We start from the raw sequence: 12,654 nt of genomic DNA, 5'->3' as shown, positions 1-12,654 counted from the left end.
ATAAACTGATAGGCCTGTATAGCAAAACCCATTAAGATCCTTTTATCTCTGATACCGAAGCAATTACCTTCTCACTGAAAATTATTTTATCTTTAGGATTCAGTGCACGATGAGTCATAAATCTGGTGATGTGCTGTCAATATTGACCCTGCGGTCTTTCTGCACTGGTTAAGGCTGGGAAACAAACCAACAGACAGGGTCAGGTGTTTTTGAAGCTATTCATTTAACTTGTAGCTCAGCTTGGCAGCTCAGGCCAGTGCGCTGCAAGCTCTCTGACAATCATGTTTCACAGTATGCTGCTTGTCTGCTGGACCAGATATCTTTCTCTGAAGCCTATACACAGCCAGGTTGGCTGAGGCTGCTCTGGGGCTGTGCAATTAATTGTCATCAAAGGGCGAAAAAGGTTATTGTGACAGGAGACTGGCAAGGCTGGGGAAAGTTGGGTTGATGATGCACTTCTCATTTTCAGTCAAATGGCAGCAAGTTGGATAGCAGTTATAACTGGGCAAAAACAACTAGATTGATTTATTATATTTTTAAGAGTTAGTGTGAAATTAAGTCCTCTACTCAAATTCAAATCTCCTTATAAGTATGATTCTCATCACTGTAGTTATCAACTAATAGAAAATCACCACATTGAAGTATGTCAAAGTGAGTTCCATACTTGTGAGCTTCCCCTTGACACATTGCAAAAACTGGCAGCTATTAGCCTCTTGGATATTTTTTTAGCCTACCCACTCCTCTGTAATGGTTGTTAATACCTGTACTTGAACTCTTAATTTGCTGTATGAGCTGACAGTTTTTTTTGTTGTAAATCTGCAAGTTCTTCACTTGCACTCAACATGTGTGCCAGAATATCGTAGCTTTACTCTTTAAAAGGCATATTAAGTTTAAATATTTACATACCCCAATCATTGATTGTCAGAGTGTCCTTTTTAACTTGAATCAGAGCAACTGACTTAGTTAATATATGTTCAATGTGTTAAAGCCCTAAGGGGCTAACAGACATGTAGATATGTAACCTTTTGACTCCACTTTTGGAGAACATTAATGACAATCCTGGGAAGTGAATTCAAATGATCTCCCGCTAGTTAATCAATAACCGTACAATTGTCACCAGCTGGCTCACTCTCACACAGGAGACTTCACATTTTCTGTGTTGAAGATATATGGATTGCCTTTCTGTTATTTTCTATCATACATTCCATCATGGAAAGTCCTTCTTATACATGTGCCATTATGAGCGGATGAAACTTTAATGATAGGCATCACTACTGCCTCATATCGTCAGGTCAGTGCCCACTGGCGTATTATCGTAGTCCTAATTCTGATACATACATCCACTGTTTTTCTTTTTGCACTGGATTTAAAAGTACAAAAGGCATGAAGGGTGTCAGAAAACAAGATAATACAAAAGCACTTTGAGAAGTACCAGGTCATTGCCAGCTCCTACCATGGTTGCTAGGCAACCAAACCCTGCTATTCAATTGTTGAATGTTCCACGGTATCCATCTGGTCCAAGTTATTCCCTTATCGCAGGTACAGTGAAAGGCCCCCGTGCATTTTGGTATACAAAGCACCAGAGACTGAATCAAAGCAGTGGTTTCTGCTGTTGTTGGCCAATCAGTCACAGTAAATGACTCAACTGTATTCTGTTGTGGTGGCAATGCAGTGCAGCGGTGTGGGTGTTGGCGTGCAAGCACAACCAGCCAGTCACGTGTGCATGAACTGAAGGAATGTATTCCGTGTATTGTAACTGCATTTTGTTGTTGTTGTGACTGTTCTAGAGACATAAATGGATAGAAATGACCTCTGTCCTCTGGGGTTTCAGCCTCAACCTTCTACTGTATATTTGTGTTGAGGAAAAACATGGAACAGAAAACAGGCAATCTGCAACTAGGTGTAGAGAATGTTTTATTATTTTTACTGTAGTTTTTGGTCATGGAATGATGGTTGTATGATGGTAAGATCATAGACCTGTTAAGCTGCTGCATAATTCCTAGTTTGCTCGCTGCTGCAGTTTAATCATTAATCACAGCCCACATTTGGCATGCTATTTCACAGCACTTACTGTGCCTTGTAGAGTTTTCTTGCCTTAGTCTTGACTTTTGCCTTTAACTAACTTCATTAATCAAGCTACTGTTGGCAAATAATTCACCAAAACACTAACCCCTACCCCCACCATTTCCTGCCTGAAGAGGTTCATGAATTAGCTTTTGTGTGCAATTAATGTCCTTCATTGGATCATCAGCACATCGTCACTTAATCGAGCTGTAGCTTTAGTTTAACAGGATTCATGTGTGTAGAAGGCTGTTTGCAAATTGATTAAACGTCTTAATTGTACTTTATAGTAATGGCACTTTTCTAAACAATGACTCTTAAAAGGCACTGCACACTACTGTGTACTCATTTTTGACAGTAACCCAACAAACTTAACATTGTCCTCAGTAGAGTTTCACTTGTTTTGCTTTGAGCTGAAGCCTCTCTAGAACAAATGGTGGTAATTGCGGGGCTGGCGAGTCTCCAACCACATGTTGTAATATTAATAGACAAATGGGTATAAGAGCCTTTGACATCTTTTCCCCTCCCCAAAAGTGTGTATGCTTGTTTTATGTGTGTATGAGAAGGAAATGCATCACAGTGATAGTGATACCATTAATATTGTACATGCACATCCACTTATCAAATAATATCTTCAGATGTGAGACTACACATCATTTCATGGCAGCCTTGATAATGATGGAGGACAATGAAATTCATTTGTTGTAGCCACGTAAGCACATGACCAACAAACGAGTCCATGAATGAGGTCATATCTAATAAGCCAACCAATAAGATTTGATTGTTAAATATTTCTAATGTGTCACATTTCTGCTTACAATTTAATAGCTAATTTAACTTATCGTCAACAGCTCCTAATGGAGTGTTTGTCTGCCAAAAGTAATGGTAGCAGAGAGTTATGAGACCAGACCAGTTCTCTGAAAATAAATCAAGGTCATCTGTTTAGGCAGCAGTGTGTAAATTTGTGCACATAATAAACATAAAATTCTTATTGGCCTCTGATTAAAGCATTTGGCTGAATGTAGTCTGTAGGCTTGCAGCTGCTCTGGTCAGACCTTTCCTGCATTAATTAAAACACTGAAAGATACAGTTTCATGTTGAGTGTAACTGAAAAGCTGATTAATATCTTATGACAAGTGCATCTTACAGCTTACCTTTGTAGGTGTATTTCTATTAAAATTTGTCCATCTGCATTGCAGAAAAATGTTGCTAAATCATTGCTTTAATTTGAAATACTTCTTCCTGAATATTAGGTTTTGGTCAATTTTGGACAGGTTTAATCTGAAATGGAACAGTACATCACTTAGGCTGGAATTGGAGTGTAAGATTGTGTCAGATTTGGCATAGACTCAAGTTCACGTGCAATGCCAAAAGCCAATGACAGACAGTAGTGCTGAGGTTTAAAAGTCAGCTGTCGGTCACTGAAGAAGTAGTTTAACAGACAGATAGAAAAGGGGACAGAGAATATAAATAAAAAGAGATGATGGTAGCCAGGAGAAAGGATGACAGATTCACTGAACATATGTACAAACGGAATGTTTGAAATGGCAAATTTGCATGTTCTACGCTCTGACTATAAGTTCAAAGTTCCCTGATTACTGCCTATCACCTGAATCTGAAGCACTTTGTGCAAAGGCTTACATGTTCTTTGAAATGCAAACATTGAGCCAGGAGTGAAGTTGTCCATGTGTAGTTTTGAAAAAATGTATTTTTATTTCCTCTAATGTTGTCAGGGTTTGCTTTGGCTGGCCGTCTCTCATTTTCTGGATACCATAAAGACTGTCATAGGCGAGGCAAGCTTCCACTGAGAGGAAACAGATTGCTTGTGTTGTCAGTATTCTGGGTTAGAGGATAAAGCCGGAGCTGAGCCCCGAAAGTGGTGGCAGAGAATGGCCAAGTGCCCACATACACAAACACACACGCGCACACACTGGGAGGAAGATGGAGAGGCTATAAATACACAGGGTAATGAGAGTGTGGTGTTGCTGTCATCCTCATCCTCTGTCGCCTGTAGCCACACCATCTCTTTCTCCCGAGTGTCGCATCTCAGTGCGCACACAGTGCACAGACCTGACGGATTATAAACTCAGGTAGCTCTGCAATTAAATTATTAGCTAGTGAAGCTGCTTATTCTGGAATATTTCAGTTTGACAAGGTCTTTATATTAATTTGATTTAAAATTGAAACATTAATTGACAATACCATACCAATAGACAGAAATAATGAAGTTGTATTAAGGTCATTTTTGTCAGTTAAATGAAAGTTTCTTTCATGTTTAGACTCCATTTTAGGCTGAGCCTAAGGGTGGATATGTTAGTCTGCTCAAATCCAGATCCACTTTGATCCAAAATAGCATAGCCAAACAACCACTTAACAGATTGACATCAAATTTGATGTAGATATTACAGTTCCAAGCATATGATTCCTTATGATCTGAGTGACACCCAGACCGTACCTTCATACTGCTGCACTGTCAGATATCTATTTGCATACAAACTGGATAAGCTTATATGGTCCCAGAAGGACATGGTCCTTTCTCCATTGAGAAATAATTTGCTCAGTAATACTTTGTAAACCTGTGCACTGGATGTTGATATTGTTTGTGCACAAAATGATCACAGATGACCTAATTTTCATTAAATCTGCCATGCAATGGTCATCAGAGGACACTTTTCATGCTTTTTGTTGACTCCAAAATCTAGACTCTCCTTTGGCACCACCCTCAGGACAAATTTCACAGGGAAGGCTCTTAAAGTGTAAACTTAACAATGCTCTCTGTTCATTCAGTCTGTTGCCTTTATAATAATGGCTGTAATGAATATTGGAGCCTCTAGGAGCCATTTTCTCAGAACGGACAGACTTATAGTATAATGTGCATATACTATGAATACATAAAACACATATGCTGTCTGTTACAGATTTGGTGATCTGAATGCATCCGCTCAAATGAACACCATTAGTCAGAGAGTCTGCTTGGCACTGAAAGGTTCTCTTTGTACCTGAATTCCTGCATGAAAAGTATGTTGGTGTTTTTCATTTACCAATCATAATTGGTTTTAGCTCCAAATGTGGTCGCACTGTAAATGTGGCACAGTTTGTTTTTATTTTGGTTGAACAAACATTAGTCAAAAGCTTGGCATATTCCCAGCATTGTTTAATACCCAAAGAGGAAACACTGTATGCAACACCACTGTTGGTGGTTTATTCTAGGAATCCGGTCACATTCATCCCATCAGTTTGAGATTAACAAGATTTGACAAAGCTCAGACTAAAAAAGCACAAACACTCGAAAAAACGCTTGCTGTGTCCCTAGAGGGTGCTTTGATTACCTCTGTCCTCCTGCCAGCTCACTTCATGCCTTGCTCAGCTCTCATTGATGTGAAAATGGTTCTACAGATATGAGAATATCAATGTGTGTGTCTTTGCCTGTGCCTGTTTGCTTGCTCCACACTCAACACCTGCTCATTTGCGTGTGTGTGTGTGTGTGTCTACGTGTTATTCTTGTGTCTTTCTATTATTTTATTTTAATGCTTTATCCGTTGAAGCTCCTGTCTGAACTGCATCTGGGCACCGGTGCAGCCAGGACACATCACCTAGATGAAAGGAACAGAGGCTTTTTTATGTACATACACAGCACATTTAAATTGCATGAGCTTGTTATTGTGCTGTGACTTGGCTTTGGAAGGCTAATTGAAAACTGAGCTGAATACATGTTTTTTTTTTTACACACGTGTGTGAGACCCCAACAAACATACATATATCTGAGGTGCATTTTTGCTGTTGTTAGTTTTTGAGGGGCACACTATTTGGTGCTTTTTGAGCAAAAAGACAAAATTAAGGATTGATGTTGTTAATTAAAGTAATTCATCTGACATCTTGAAATTCATGCTACCAAATATGTATAGTGCTCTCCTTGCCCCGCAGTGTTCCCTATTTTATCACAGTTACTGTTCTATAATGTCACGAGCTCAGTCGTGCTTGATGAAGATGTCTATGGAAATCATCATTCTCACAAAAGACAGATCGAGCCCCCAGAGAAAGACGTGGGTGGATGTGTGGGACCGCTGTATCAATTCCCTGGTGCTGCCAGTCTCATTTTGCATGGCCTCGTTTTCACTGTAAATCAGAGCTTTACCACAACCGGACCCAGAGAACCAGAAAAAAAGAGTCTAAAATCACTTTACAGTCCTGAGTGGCCCTTGCTCACCACAGACCAAAGCCTGCGTATCCATGACAACGCTAAGATGGGATCCACTCTTAGCCATTGACTCCTCTCAGTCAGCACTGAGTGCTGAGGGAGGAAGTGTAGATAAAGAGAGATTCAATTTAATTTGCACTGAATGGCTGCTTGCCCCTCATGTAAATGGAATAAATAGGTTACACTCTGAGCCACACAGGAGTGAAGCAGAGAAGTGCAGAAGGGAGGGCGAGAATTGTGTTATCATGGTGAAGACCCCTTTTGGTCCCCAGAGATGTGATGATAACTCTTGTGCTTGGTCCTTATTTCCTTTATCATTTCAAGTGCTTCCCCCCTTGAAGAATCTTCAGCAGAAAAGAAATTGCACCTCCTCCTTCACAGAGTTTTTTCTGTTTGATTAAGGAAAATCAGATTTCTCTGCTTAGTTTGATTTTTGATTTAAAATCTCAGGGACCACTGCTTAATAATATAGCCCGTTGTGTATATATATGAACATGACTTGTGAAATTTTAGAAGGTGGAGCAAGCTAAAATGGGCAGCAAGATTTAGAGCAGCCCACACATGCTGTGCAGCTGTCCCTGAACACCTGTATAAGTGAAGGCTGAAGGCTCAGTTTATTGCTGTTCCTTATGTTACCTAAGAAAAAGGAAACAGGTGCATTTGCTCTGGGATTTTTATCCAAGTCATCTTGACCCAGCTCTGCTTAAATCAATAGCCATTTCCATCTGTGTCGTGATAGAAATAGCCCTTTATCTATGCTCTTCTTCTACTGCTGGACACTAAAGGTAATGCACCTGTCTCAGAGTCAGGGATATATTGTTTGGCAGGCATCAGAGACACATATAGCGTGAGGGTAATGTAAGTGTAACAAGGGTATATTTAGACAACATACGTGGCCAATGATACAGCACTGAGATCCTAGGAGTAAAGTGGGCTAACATGCAAACCTTGGTAGAAAGTCCTGAGGCATGTGTAATAGACTTAAACATAGGTGGCTAAACATTATTTTCCACATAGAGTAGTAAAAACTACACGTTTCTTTTGACCTTTTGTCTTTAGTTCGATCAAAGTCCTCCCAACACCTAAACAATCTCCTCCATGCTCCCTTACTCTCCATCGCCTTTTATCCTGGGATCAAGCCACGTTCCCCTCGGCTCGGTGTGTCTGATGATCCTCTTGTGTTTTCAGTCAGCCATGCTGGGTCTGAGAACGCAGGCGGCTTTCACTGGACTCAGCGGAGTTGCTAAAAGAATAAATGCAACACCTTCCCCCACAAATATTTACCCTCGCTCCTCTGTGAAAGACATTACAGTAGCAGAATTTTTAAACCTGTGAGATCATATTTGGAGAACAAATGTTTGCTCGTGCGTCACCCTCACTGTTGTTAGTAGCTCAAAGTATGATTTAATCAAACAAATTTAAAAAGACTGCTGTATTTCAGATAAAAAATAATATTTGAGCATTTCTGTTCCTTTTTTTTTTTTATTATCAGGAGTGGCCTGGTAAAAATTATCCAGTAACCTCACAATTAGGATATTTTCTTGAGATTAGCCTGCAGAATATCAAGGAATCTGTGAGTCTTTATCAGGTAATCTGTTAAATTTGATAGCTGGGTTGGCAGAGGTTATTTCCTGGTAGTGCAGTTCCATCAGTTCATGGTTTCCTTATCTGAATTCCAATCACAAGGGTCGTGAGACATTTTACAGGTGAAGGCAGAGCTTATCACTCTGTGTCTCTGTGTAGGTGGAAGAGTTGGTGGATGTTGGGACCTTTGCTGAAGAGGACATCCACATACCCAGCATCTACGTCCACAGGGTTGTCAAGGGAGCCAGCTTCGAAAAAAGGATTGAGGTACAAAACAAGGCCTTCATAAATTGGAGAAAATTACAATTATATCATTAAATGAGAGTCACTGTATTGAAAATCATGTTCCATTCAGCAATTGGTTAGTAAAAAATCCTATAATAAGTGTAGAGTTAAACCCACGTCCCATCATTTCCATCAGAAACACACATACTAGCTCTTACCCATATGTGACTGTGTACTCTAGAAATAGCCTTTCAAGATGCTATCTATCTGTTGCTCATATATTTCTGTGTGCTTCCAGAAACGCACAGTGAAGAAAAGCCAAGAAGGAAAGCCCAAACCGAAGAAGGACTCCGATATTGTCCGGGAAAGGATCATTCGCCGGGCCGCTCTGGAGTTTGAAAATGGGATGTATGGTATCCTTTTTAAAAGAATACAAGCTGTGAGCACATTACATGCGCTCTCGGTTCCTCCCTTTAATTACCACAACCAAAACCAAACCAGGTGTTGGCCAACAGTCACAGAAAAAAGATAGTTGTGCCCTGGCTTCCTTTCATGTCAGCACAGTTAATGAGAATAAGTGTAGCCTTTGCACCAGTTGATTGCACTGGCAAATTATGCACATCCTCTTTTTCAGAATTTCACATTTACATGTTATTGTGATAGCATTCCTCCTTCCTCTTGAAAGCAGTCTTCGTTTTTGAGTGGCTGATCTTTGATTAACCCACTCAGTGATTTTTGGACTCATGTATAATTCAGCATGACACATTTTGGTATCTTGGAAATGTTAGGATTTTAAAATATCTGTGGATATGTGTGAATTCTCCACACAACATGCCAGGTAAGATGAGGCCACCATAATGCTCAAGGTCCTTGAAAAGGAGGCTGTTAAAGCAGCTTTCAGCATAATACTATACATGATTCTTTTCATCTAAATGCTTGATTTCCATTGTGTGATTACAAATGCAGTAGTTACCGTCTTTAACAAGAACCAATCAGCGAACCTTGGTATTGGTATCCCCATGCTGGCCAGCAATTTTATAAAATCCGACATCACTGTACACCTCCAAAGTGAAAATGGAATTTTGGGACTGGTAAGATGCCCACAGAGACCGTTCCTCCCCCTCAGGTTTCAGTGCTTTGAATCTCAACTAAACAAGCTAATGAGCAGCATATTTTCAGACGGTCGCTTTAAGCAACAGTCAGTGTTTTAAAACCGAACTGTGCTCTGAGCATTCAGGAAGATGAATAGCCAATAATTTGAGCAGTATCATTCCTAGTTGAGGTCCTCGTTCGAAATGTGCAGGGTTTGTTATGTAACAAACTGTGGCAGTATGACAATTTCTCTTCCATTTTTCTCTCTCACAATTATTATTGGATGGCTGAGCCTTCAACAAAGGCTGCTGCTGCAGTTATGGAAGGACTTCACAATCAGTTGTGTTGACAGGAGAATGTAGGCGCCTATGCTAATGCCTTATTTGTCAAAGTTTCTATTAATTAGAAGTGCCAGTTTTAAGGTTTGAGGTGCTGCTCTCTCCTCTCCTCTCCTCTCCTCTCTCCTCTCCTCTCGGTCGAAAAGGATTGCTCCCTTTGTTGAACACAGAGAAAATCAATGTCTCATCAAATCAGAAAAATGTGATTGTGTCTGTCTCGCCCTTGCAAGATCATGGCTGGTCCGGCTAAGCGACATGTGTGAGTGCATGTGTGTACAATCTTCTATTTTCATTTCTCTCCCCATAGGGTCCGTACCCCACAGAGGATGCAGTCGATGCAGACCTGATTAATGCTGGTAAGGGTTACCTTGCCAATGATACATTCATGTAAAAAATTAAAGGCTGTGGAAACATTTGTCTAATTGAATTACAGATGAAAGTAAGCTTTTCAACATTCATCCATTCATTTATTTCCATATATTTGCTTTATATATGGAAATGCTATGATATATATATGCTTTTATATTTGCATTATTTGCCTGATTTCCAGTCAAATCTGATTCGTCAAGTCTTGCCCATCATGGACTGATTGTCAAACCATTTTTTTTTTTTTCTTTTTTTGCTCACTGATCCATATTCTCATTTGCGACATTTCATTCTTTTTTCAGCATAAGACAATAGAGCCAAAACACCCTGTTAAAATGCTCCCACACAGCTCATGTTTTTAGAATCATTTTACATCTGATTTTAAAAAAAAGAAAAATGACTGAAAGAAGGTCAGGGGTGCCTGAAGTGTGTGCAGTTGCAGGCCGAGGTGTTGTCCATAATGCTGAAGTGAGCGGAGATGGACAAACAGACTGAACACGTCGCCTGAGTCCACCAAAAAAAAAAACTCCAGCAATTCCTCTGAAAGTGCACAGCTGGGAGCACTTCGGAGGCACAGTGTTTTTTCAGCAGAGACACTCTGATTCCTATGATCCAAATTATGTAAGATAGTAAACTTGTGGGCATGTGGTAGAGTAATCTCTCTGCATTACTTTTCATGTTGATATTGTGGAAGAGGGGATGTCATCTGGTACAGACATGGATATTCAGAGACCAGCAGTGTTAACCTCTCATACATCTCTATGTAAATGTAGACAGTCAGCACCACTTTATAGCCCAAATAAAACAATCCTTTGTTTCATGGCCACATTTTCATGCCCCTGCAGCAGTTCGACCGTGAGATTGGCGTCAAATCAGACTTCTTCTTCGAATCGTCAAATAGTCAACTATTTGGGGTTACCCTTATTTTTTGTTTTTATGTCTTTATCATTTCATTTACCTCCTTTATGATGTCTGTAAAATGTGTTGCTCTCAGATAAGTGTGTTGTTAACATTTCATGATAAATTAATCCTACTAGTTCATTTTGCCCAAAAAATTCATCAAACATGTCGACACTCTGTCCCGCAGGGAAGGAGACTGTCACTGTGCTCCCTGGGGCTGCCTATTTCTCCAGTGATGAGTCATTCGCCATGATCCGAGGGTAAGGCCATGACACATAAGCTCTGAAAACTTATTTGCTGATTGAATGTTATATATGCCTGACATTTCTGGATTTACTCGTAGACATGTTAATAGCAAAAAATGATTTTCATAATAAAATTGTCTTGAAAACAACAAAAACAAAACCACATTATCTTTTCAAATATAATTTTCTCAATGTGTTTTCCCTTAATAGTTTTTTACCTGCACCATAAGCCAGCTCTAACTAAGTTGGAACTTACCACAGGACATAGCCCTGATTTGTAACACTGGATATTAACAAATATGTCACCAGCACAACTAGACAGCAGCCTTGCCAATATTCTCAAGGTCCCTGGTTCTTATTGATTTGCCAGCTGTCTGAGATTGCCCACCCGCACTCCCTGCAGCTTCAGGTCTGTTTGTCCACCCAGTGGAAATCCAATAGTGCTCATAAATAGCGCTGTCCAGTCACACTGGTGGGGACTAAGTCAAACCAAGCCGACTGCGTGTCTGCTGTTGTGCGAACACAGTTAGTCCAGAGTAGCTGAAAAAGAATAACACAACAACAACATTGCTTCATATACCACACAAGTTACTTCTTGTACTGGGATTACAATAAGACTTTTACTGCTTTATCACAAAGCTTTACAACTTCACAGTCTTTGTGTTGGTGTGTGGCCTCACACCTGCTATGCGTTGCCATGGGTAATGGAAAAACAATAAGGAATTAAGGTATTTGTTTATTTTAGTGTAGGCTCCAGTGCTATAGATCTATGCCTCTACACGCATCCTAACAATGGTCCTACCTATTCTTGAGGTACTGTTTAATACCTGACTTTGGACTCACTATTTAGGAGAAACAGGAGAAGAACCTGCTCTCTGAGGACAAAGGATCACAAATAAACTAGTTAATAGAATTTCACTTGTGTGTAACAGGCATTTAATGTGGCAGCTGGAGTAGATAAGACCTTTACCCCAACCAGAGAGTACATATGCAAAATACAAATGGTATTTGAGAAAAACAGCTATTGTAAAATGATACTGTAGTTTGAAAAGGCATCAAAAAACATTGTCACTAGCCTTTCACATGTGACACATTCTACTATCAAGAAAACAGCAGACATGGAAACATGGTGAAGATGTGTGTCTTTGTCAAATATCTCTGTTTTTTTTTATGGCTGGACTTGTGAGTTCATATGTTGAACTGATCCTGAAGTTGACAGCTGTCTTCTTCTGTTGTGTCATTCTCTTCAGGGGTCACATCAACCTGACAATGCTGGGAGCCATGCAGGTGTCAAAACATGGAGACCTAGCCAACTGGATGATCCCAGTAAGCTTGGTTTTGATGGCACACATCCATCACCCTTTTTTTCAAATTCATGCTTTCTGCTCTGTCTGAGTCAACACAACAACATCAGCACAATAGGCAAAATCCAAAGGATTTATTTTAGTTTGTATCACAGAGGTTTTAATTTTCTGTTGCTATAAAGCTTGCGGTACTCTTCTGTTGGAGTGCATGATATTTTACTGGTATACATGTTGTTTTAAGGACATGTTGTGTCCTTGTAGCTGTGTATTTTTCTATTCAGTCCTGTTACAGGTCAGACACTCTCCCTTTTCCAGTAATGTATAGCACTTGATATTTTCTC

At 39.9% G+C, this 12,654-nt stretch overlaps 1 protein-coding gene across 1 annotated transcript in view; it reads left to right on the top strand.

Annotated features, from left to right (window-relative positions):
* Positions 1 to 12,654, top strand: part of oxct1a (3-oxoacid CoA transferase 1a) — a 43,363-nt gene that overhangs the window by 11,093 nt on the left and 19,616 nt on the right. Inside the window, exons 8-13 of the mRNA XM_070833174.1 lie at positions 8,003 to 8,110; positions 8,367 to 8,481; positions 9,065 to 9,159; positions 9,806 to 9,854; positions 10,952 to 11,024; positions 12,260 to 12,335. Of these exons, the coding sequence (XP_070689275.1) occupies positions 8,003 to 8,110; positions 8,367 to 8,481; positions 9,065 to 9,159; positions 9,806 to 9,854; positions 10,952 to 11,024; positions 12,260 to 12,335 (516 nt within the window). The remainder of the gene's footprint in view (positions 1 to 8,002; positions 8,111 to 8,366; positions 8,482 to 9,064; positions 9,160 to 9,805; positions 9,855 to 10,951; positions 11,025 to 12,259; positions 12,336 to 12,654) is intronic.

Source organism: Pempheris klunzingeri, chromosome 7, assembly GCF_042242105.1.
Source record: "Pempheris klunzingeri isolate RE-2024b chromosome 7, fPemKlu1.hap1, whole genome shotgun sequence".
NCBI classification, from domain to species: Eukaryota; Metazoa; Chordata; class Actinopteri; order Acropomatiformes; family Pempheridae; genus Pempheris; species Pempheris klunzingeri.
The sequence above is the reverse complement of the archived record's forward strand: the minus strand, read 5'-3'. Positions and strand labels throughout refer to the sequence as shown.